Source organism: Cervus elaphus, chromosome 32, assembly GCF_910594005.1.
Source record: "Cervus elaphus chromosome 32, mCerEla1.1, whole genome shotgun sequence".
Taxonomy (NCBI): domain Eukaryota; kingdom Metazoa; phylum Chordata; class Mammalia; order Artiodactyla; family Cervidae; genus Cervus; species Cervus elaphus.
In genome coordinates, this window is record NC_057846.1 from 25,382,850 (window position 1) to 25,391,486 (window position 8,637).

The 8,637-nt window shown below is 38.1% G+C and overlaps 1 protein-coding gene across 1 annotated transcript; it reads left to right on the forward strand.

The window, feature by feature from the left end:
• Positions 1-1,197: 1,197 nt before the first annotated feature.
• ZFP42 (ZFP42 zinc finger protein) lies at positions 1,198-6,882 on the forward strand. The gene is made up of 2 exons (XM_043893915.1): positions 1,198-1,299; positions 5,596-6,882. The coding sequence occupies exon 2, from the start codon at positions 5,690-5,692 to the stop codon at positions 6,590-6,592; it is 903 nt and encodes a 300-aa protein (XP_043749850.1). The 5' UTR covers positions 1,198-1,299; positions 5,596-5,689; the 3' UTR covers positions 6,593-6,882.
• Positions 6,883-8,637: the final 1,755 nt, after the last annotated feature.

Sequence of the window (8,637 nt, forward strand, 5' to 3'; positions counted from 1 at the left end):
ACGACACTGCCATTTAAAGGCTTCGAAAAAATGTTCTTCTAGGATTCTTTGGTTCCTTGAAGTTGTATTTCTTATTGAAACCCAAAACAATAACATTTTTATCACACACAGACATCTGATTCAAACCTGCTCGGAGAACTTGCCGGCAGTTTCTAGAGACCACAGCAGTGCATCCCAAAGAACGAGAGAGAAGTAGTTTCTCACAATCCCTGTCTTCAGAAATTCACCTGCAAATAAAAATATTTCAAGGTAAGGAGCTAAGAAAGTTTTAACATAATTTTGATATCAAACAGATGGGGACCTGGTGTGGCCTACTGGGGAAGATCAGGGAATAATCCATTTTTTAAAAAGTCCTTATTTCCCTGTTGGAAACGATCTCCAATTTTTCTCACTGGTTTTTACTCTAAAACAGACAAAAAAAAAAAAAAGTGGAGAACTGCTCCCAGATATACATGTGAAATTGCAGGCAAGTGAAAATGTTAAGAGGCTTTTAAACATTGACTTGGTTTTTGTTTTAATGTTCCGTGGACTTATACGAACTATTCAACTTCACTAGACCATAGCCAATGGTGAGCGAGGACTGACCAATGCTTTCAGAGTGAGCTGTGTTATCTTTAGAGACAAGGACAGTCACAAAATGGCTGGAAAAGACTCATAGGCGATTTTCTGAGACCAAGGGTAGGGTGAAATCTGGTATGAAGTCTGGGGGAAGGTAAGAGCAAGCACAGGGAAAGGCATAGTGTATGTTTGGAGGGGTGAAACTGCCTCCTGGCAAATAGATTTTCTTTCATTGACACAGAATTACCTAAATTTGATTCTACTTACGTTCATTTGTTCAGCAGAGATTTACTGAGTGCCGACTTCTTGCTAAAACCGGGCGGCAGGGATTCAGAGATTTTTCCCACGTGGCAGAGGGGTGAGGGGCACGGATGGGGTGGGGAGTCGCCCCTGCCCGTGGGCTCCTGGTTGAAGGTGACTCAGCGCGGGCAGGTCAGGCGGCCAAACCCACCTGAACCCGGAGCTGAGTCACACCCATCTCCACGCCCTCGATGCCTGATCCCTCAACCTTCCCCGGTGGTAGGTGCGGCCTTCCCTTGGAAATTCGACTAATCAATGCAGAGTTGAAAAGTAGGTGTAACCTGTGACCACAGGACCATCAAAAGGAGGGTGGATCCAAACCTTGGAGCATAAAGCCAGGTTGATTTTAACCCTGTGTGGGGAGCTCTCGTAGCAGTTTCTTCTACATCTGACCTTCGAAAGGACTTGGAATAGGAGATAGAGTGCTTCGCGGTAGCATGGGTAAGTACTGTTCCATGGAGCTGCTTTTTGAGTGTATTGAGTTCACTATTTAGTATTGAGTTGTGTGTGTATTGAGTTCACTATTTAGGATGGATTTTAAACTGTATCCCTATCAAAAAAATTTTTGAAAATCACGAATGGGAACCGTTTTATCATCCTAGAACCAGGTGGGGAGTGGACCTTGGCAGGTAGACTAACAATGTTTTTACGGCCTTAATCTACAGCTGTTTCGGGCCAGCCACTGGCCTCAAACTTTCAAACCAAAGTAGAAAAGTAAATACACTCTCAAGAAAGCAAATGCCTGGTTGCAATTTCCTTGAAATGGCATTTTTAAATTTTGTTTCAAAATTATATTGCCTTTCATTGCAAGAAACGGCTAGGTCTATTTTATGCTAACACGTTTAAATTATTATAAAGAGAGTAAACTTATTTTCTCTTTCTTTCCTCTTCAATTATCTCTGTAAATGGCACTGCCATCCAACCAATGGCTTGAGCAAAAATTAGGCTCCTCACTCATTCCTGATTCCTGTTCTCTCAACCCCTTCATCCAACCTGAGAGCAAACTGGAAGACTATCTCCATTTCCCCTCTCCCTCCATTTCTACTCTCTTGCCACCACAAGCTCCCAACCTCCAACCGGCTTTTCCTAGATTACTAAATAGCCTAAGGGATTTCTTTTTCCTGCTTTCACTCTTGCCTGCCTTAATCCATTCTTCACAAATCGGCCTGAGTAGCCTTTCAGCCTAAATCGGAGCGTGCTAATTTCCTTGTCTGAAAGAAACCCCTTAATGGCGCCCCTCGTTTGGGAACGACCTGCAGATGGTTCCCTCCTGCACGTCCCCGACCTTGTCTCTGACCTCTGTGGCCTCCGCCCGCCATTTTGTGTAACAAGCATGGCTTTCTTTCCATCCAGCAAGCTAATCCCTTTGTGCTTTCTGCTGCAGCTTGAAAAGAACACTCTCCTTCCACCTCTTTCAGCTGGCTAATACTTCTTTTTCAGATGCTTCTTCTAATGCTTCCTTGGAGGCCTCTACAGACATTCTTTTTAAAAGATAGCCTCCTCCATTTTTCCTCTTATTGGTTTCATTTCATAGCATTTTTCTCAACCGGAAACTATTTACCCTCTTATAAAAACTTTATTTACATTTCTATCACACACAGATGGAGGTTCCATGAAAACCAGGGACTTTGTATCTTTTTTGCTGCCTTAGAGTCAGCTCTGGGGGAATTCCCTGAGGGCCGAGTGGTTAGGACTACATGCTTTCCCTTCCCTGCCATGAGGCCGGTTCGATCCCTGGTAGGAGAACTAAGATACAGTAAGCCAAAATAATCTTTTAAAAGGTGAGTGCTGTACACATTAGCATCACTGATAGGCAACTTTTTCTTCCAGTAAATTAATTTTTTATAGGATTGCTAAATCAGGTATTACCAGTCTGATGACTAAATGCATATTCATCAATTAGTTTTTATACAACTAATACATAGTGTATACATCATTATATAAAACCAGTGAGTGCTGGGGCATGTGGATAAGACACAGAGACCCTTGCTCTCTTAGAGCTTACAGACTGGTAGGAAGACAGATCTGAAATAATCAGAACCAAGGGGCTCTGGTCAGTGTACAGCAGAGAGCTAGGAGAGCATTTAGCTTTGAGACTGAGAATCAAGGGAAGCGGGCCTGAGCAAATGCTGTTTAAGCAGAGATTTTTGATTCTTGGTAACAGCTTGGTATTTATCCTAGTTTTTTTGGAGGGAGGGATACAGTTGATTACAGTAATATTATGTAAGTTACAGGTGTACATATGAGGCTAGGTAGTATTTTGTTGAGAGGAAAGAGCTTAGCACTTTATTGAAAGGAGAGGTTAAAAAAAAAAAAAGGAGAGTTTATTTGGCTGAAAATGAAACAGGAGAGCTGGAGATGGCAAGAGATAAGTTTGTAGAAAAAAGCTGGAGTCAAACAAATTGCAGCTACTTTAAATAAGCTGATTGAGGGAATGGGCTATTGTCGTCTTTCCTACTTAAACTTTAGGTCTATCACTAGTGGTTTTGCTCCAAAAATGCTATATTCACTAATACAAAATGAAACAAAAATTATTGTTTAGCTATGAGAGCAAGATTTTGTTAGGCAAATATTCCTGGATACAGTCTCCTTGACTGGAGAGAATAAATAATAATGCTTATACCATTAACTTTATTATTAGGAATATAACATATAAACAGCTTTATAATATTTTTTAAAAGGCATGTTTAAAAATAATCACCTCAAAAGAATCATGTCAATTTATTTCTGGAAAAAGAAAACATGCAATAAAAACAAAATGTGCACTTCAGTTGGTAAGGGAAGAGTTTTAAATGTTTTAAATATGAGTATATATATTGTATAGAAATATATATTTATTACATTTAAACATCTTCCCTGAGCAATTTATATATAAATATGACATACTTATTTAAATATACAATACATTCATATAAAAATACCTATTTTACTTGTATAATATGTATACATAAATGCTTAAGAAGACATTTAAAAATCTTCCCTTAGCAATTTTAAAATATCATATAATATTTGTATTTTGTGTGTGTGTGTATGGCTAAGGCATGCAGGATCTTAGTTCCCCAATCAAGGATCAAACCCTCACCCCCTGCATTGGAAGCATGGAGTCTTAGCAACTAGACTGTGACAGAAACCCCCATTTATATATTTTATACATATAAGTAAATTTATATAATACATGTATTTTATACATATAAGTAAATTTATATAATATATGGTTTATATAGTTATATATTTACATATTATTTATTTATACCTATATAAGTAAATATACATTATACAAATTACTTATACCAAGGTATATATTAGTATATACTAAATATACATATTTAGTATATATATACTGGATATATATATACTAAATATATACATACTAAAGTATATTAGTGATTGATATGATGTGTATGTACTTTATATATAAATATGTGTGTGTGTATATACAGTGTTTAAGAAGACATAAAAGCATGTTTTGTTTTCATTCTGTGTATTATTTTACCAAAAGTAAATGACACAAAATTTTGAGGAGGTATTTTTAAATAGTTATTTAAAAAGCACTTAATTTTTGTTTCTAGAGCAGGACATCAGGCTAAAATTAAGAGATCTTATAAAAGATCTTTAGATCCTTTGCTTAATTGCTTAACAGTTGTAACGATTAAGCAAAGGGCTCTTAGGAAGAATATAATCATGCTGTCTCATACTACTACTTTTAGATTTTTTTAAAAAAGATCAAAAACCATGTGTGGCCAAATTCCCCTGTGCCTTTATTTTGACTTGCACTGATAGGAGATGGGAATGCGTGGATTTCATGTGGTTTATTCTCTGGATCCCCATCTTCTAGAACAAGGGTGGGCAAGCTACAGCCACACACTGAATCAGTCTCTGCTGTAAACTGTCCATCCTCCAAGTGCTGTCTATGGCTGCTTCCACGCCACAGTGAGAGAGCTGAATGGCTATGACACAGGCCCTCAGGACCCACAAAGCTTAATTCTGTCTCATTACAGAACAGGTTTGCTGCCCTTGGTCTAGAAGAGTACCTGGCACTTAGCAAGATCCTATATTTACTTACAGAATGAATACAAAGGTAAACTAACAGTAGCTCACATGAGCAGTCAGCATTTGCTCTATGCCACGAAGTGTGCTGAGCACTTTAAATGCAGTATTTGAATTTCACAGAAGAGTTACATAAGAATGTAGGCCTATCTTGCTCCCTCGCCTCCTTCAAGTTTTTAATCTGCTACCACTCCCTCAGTCAAGGTTTACCTGGAGCTCCTTATTTAAAATTGCAAACTTCTGCTTTCTACTAGTCCCTTGGCTTATTCCATATAACATACAATGTATGTTACTTATTTTTTGTGCCCAGGAGAGCATATACTCTACGAGGCATACTCTTTTTTTTTTTTTTTTTTTTTGGTGTATCTATTCACTGGTCTCTCAACCCACAAGTAGCCTAGAATAGCACTAGTACATCATGAGTGACCAGTAGACATTAGCTGATCAATTAGAAAGGTCTGATAACATGTGGGGGGTACCCAGGAAAGAAATGGTTATGATCCAAGTCTTATGTACTTCACAACTAATTCTCTTCCTCTCTTGGAGAATTAGTCAAAGATGTAAATGCAGTGATTCTGTTTTTAGAAAGTGAGTTCTAGGCCATTTTTTGAGGTCATTTTCCAATTATGGCTTGAATTGAGACTATATTAACTGGAATACATTTCACCTAATGACTGCTATCTCAAACAGGTGCTTGCTGAAGACAATTCAGGCTGAGCACTCCTACCTGGAAGTGGTTATCTATCCTGGTGTAAACCTTCAGAGAGGGAATTAACAGGACACCATGGACCAGCAACTGAAGAAAAGGGGAACGACACCTAGCCAGAAAGGCCTGGGTAGAAGAGCTGCCAGTAGGGACAAGTCGCTGCCAGCCCAGCAGGAACCTCCTGACACGACATGGATCTTATGTGATGACGATGTGTGCTATGAGACTAGCTTCCGGGTTGTCGAAGAGGATTCCTTCTCTGACTGTTACATAGAATGCATAATAAGAGGTGAGTTTTCTGAACCTATCGTGGAAGAGGACCCACTCCTTCAGTCCTTTGAATGTCTGAAAGAAGGACCAAAACAAGACCTTTCTCAACAGGTTCTTGCGGCAAGCTCACTTCTTGAATGTTCCTTGGAATACATGAAAAGGGACGCAAAACAAGAACTTCCTCAACAGATTGCTGGAGAGAATCCACTTCTTGAGTTTTCTGAGTACAAGCCAAGCAAGAAGCTTCCTCCCAGAGGAATACCCAACGTGGACTTTTCAGAACCTAAACAGTTCATGGGATGTACAAGAAGCAAGCCAAGTACAAATAAAGAATATGGTGCTCCAGAAAAACATGTCTGTCCTCACGATGGATGCATAAGAGAGTTCAAGAATAAAACATCCCTGAGAAAGCATCTTCGAGTTCATAATCCCCGAGATCATGTGTGTGCAGAATGTGGGAAAGCCTTCAAGGAAAGTGCAAAGCTAAAAAGACATTTTCTGGTTCATACTGGAGAGAAGCCATTTCCATGCACTTTTGAAGGGTGCGGAAAACGCTTTTCCCTGTCCTTCAACTTGCGTACACACGTGCGCATCCACACTGGGGAGAAACCTTTTGTGTGTCCTTTTGTAGGCTGCCGCAAGAAATTTATTCAGTCAAATAACATGAAAGCCCACCTCTTGACTCACGCAAAGGCCAACAGGAGTCTGTGAGAAAAGATTAAAAAATAATCATCAAACAGGATAGGCATATATTAACTAAAGAGTTACTGGGAACAAATATGCCTCATTGATAATTGGTTCAGAAAACAATTTTAAAATCAATATTGTGACCCTCAAGCCATTTTATTTTAATGTTACTAAGATGCTCCTCTAGTCTGAGATATTATTTTAGAACTTTGTGTAGAATTACAACATGCTTCTAACAGTAAGGTCAGTAATGAACTTACTTCAAAAGCATAATCCTTAATGTCTTAACAAATTGGATTTTTGGATATGAGACTTAATATCTCATAAGAAATTGATTTTTATTTTTCATTTTGTAGTTTTCAATCATTTAGCTTTTTCCTTTTAGCAAAATATTTAATACAAGTGATAATTCTAGAGAATGAAAATTTTTTAGTAGATTCTCAATAAATTAATGCATAGTTAAAATTTTTCAAGTTAAGCATCTTGTTTAATCATTTTATTTTTTATGACTGTGTCAAACCATGTTAATCATAGTAGATGTAAATAGTTAGCTGATGATGTCAATCCATTTGAATCCATTTTAGATATTTTAAAATAAAAGGAAATAAAACCCCAGAAATGTATTAAATCTGTATTAAAAAATCAAAGAAGTGTGTATTAAAAAGTCATTTAGTTGTCTTCCAAATTAGTGAAACATGGTAAAAATTGATTGTTTAGTGTCAGTGAGGTGTAGGGGGAAAGTTACTCTCTACATGGTCAGTTAAGGGATAAAAAGCCATTTGGGGAGGGGTGTGCTAGCCAGTTTTCTGGGAACTGCCATAACAATACCACCAACTGGGTGACTTAAACAATAGATACTTGTTGTCTCATAGTTCTGGAGCTAGAAGTTTAAAAAAAGGTATTGGCAGTATTGGTTCCTTCCTAGGGTTGTAAAGGTAGACTCTGTTCCAGATGTGTCTTATTGGCTTGAAGATGACTATCTTCAGGGTTACGTGGCATTTGCCTGTATCTTCACATCATCCCTCTGCATGCCTGTGTTCAGATTTCCTCTTTAAAGCACATCAGACAGACTAGTTTAGAACCCACCCTGATGATGCCCTCATTGTAACTTGGTCTATAAAGATGACCATCTCCAAATGAGGTTACATTACAAGGTACTGGGGGTTAAGATTTCAACATGGATTTTTGAGGGTACACAGTTCAAACCATAATGAGTGTTCTTTTAGGCCAAATAATTTCTAGAATTCCATTTTACAGAATATGTGCACTAATGTAGGTAATTTGTTCAAAGATGTTGACTAAAACATGTTTTAATAGTAGTCTGATTCATAATACAAATGTCCATTAAAAGGGAACAAGTTGCATAAATCTTTATTCAGTAGGAAATGTGCAAATATCCTTAAAGGGAGCTAGGCTGTAAAGGGAAAGAAGGAGGTCCACAGCCAGAGGGAAGCCACGGGAGGAAGTATGTACCATAAATAACTTTTCAGGGGGAAAGTCAACACACAATATAAACATCAAACTGAAAATTAATCTTCCTTTTAGAAATGCCAAAAGTAAAACTGATTTTTTTTTTATTTTTTTAAAGAAAACAAATCAAGGGCTTACATTTTCACTTAAGTAAAATTTAGTACTGTGGTGGTGGTTTAGTTGCTAAACTGTGTCCAACTCTTGCAATCCCATGGACTGTAGCCTGCCAGGCTCCTCTGTCCATGGGATTCTCCAGGCAAGAATACTGGAATGGGTTGCCATTTCCTTCTCCAGAGGACCTTCCTGACCCAGGAATCGAACCTATGTCTCCTGCATTGCAGGCAGTTTTGTTTTTTTGTTTTTTTTTTTTTTTTAATTTTTTTTATTAGTTGGAGACTAATTACTTCACAAGCAGGCAGATTCTTTACTGACTGAGCTATGAAGGAAGCTTCAATAGGACTAAGTAAAAGGAAGGATTAAATAGAGAGCAGTCAAGGCTAGAGAAATTCAATGGCAAGGTTTAGGCTGTAAATTGAGAGCTGGGACTCAAGGCATCAGGAAGGATCCCGTGTGTGTGCAGGCTGGTCTCCTTCAGAGAT

Bases quoted from the DNA above. Each gene is read 5' to 3' on its own strand.
- ZFP42 (XM_043893915.1), top strand. From the start codon at position 5,690: ATGGACCAGCAACTGAAGAAAAGGGGAACGACACCTAGCCAGAAAGGC.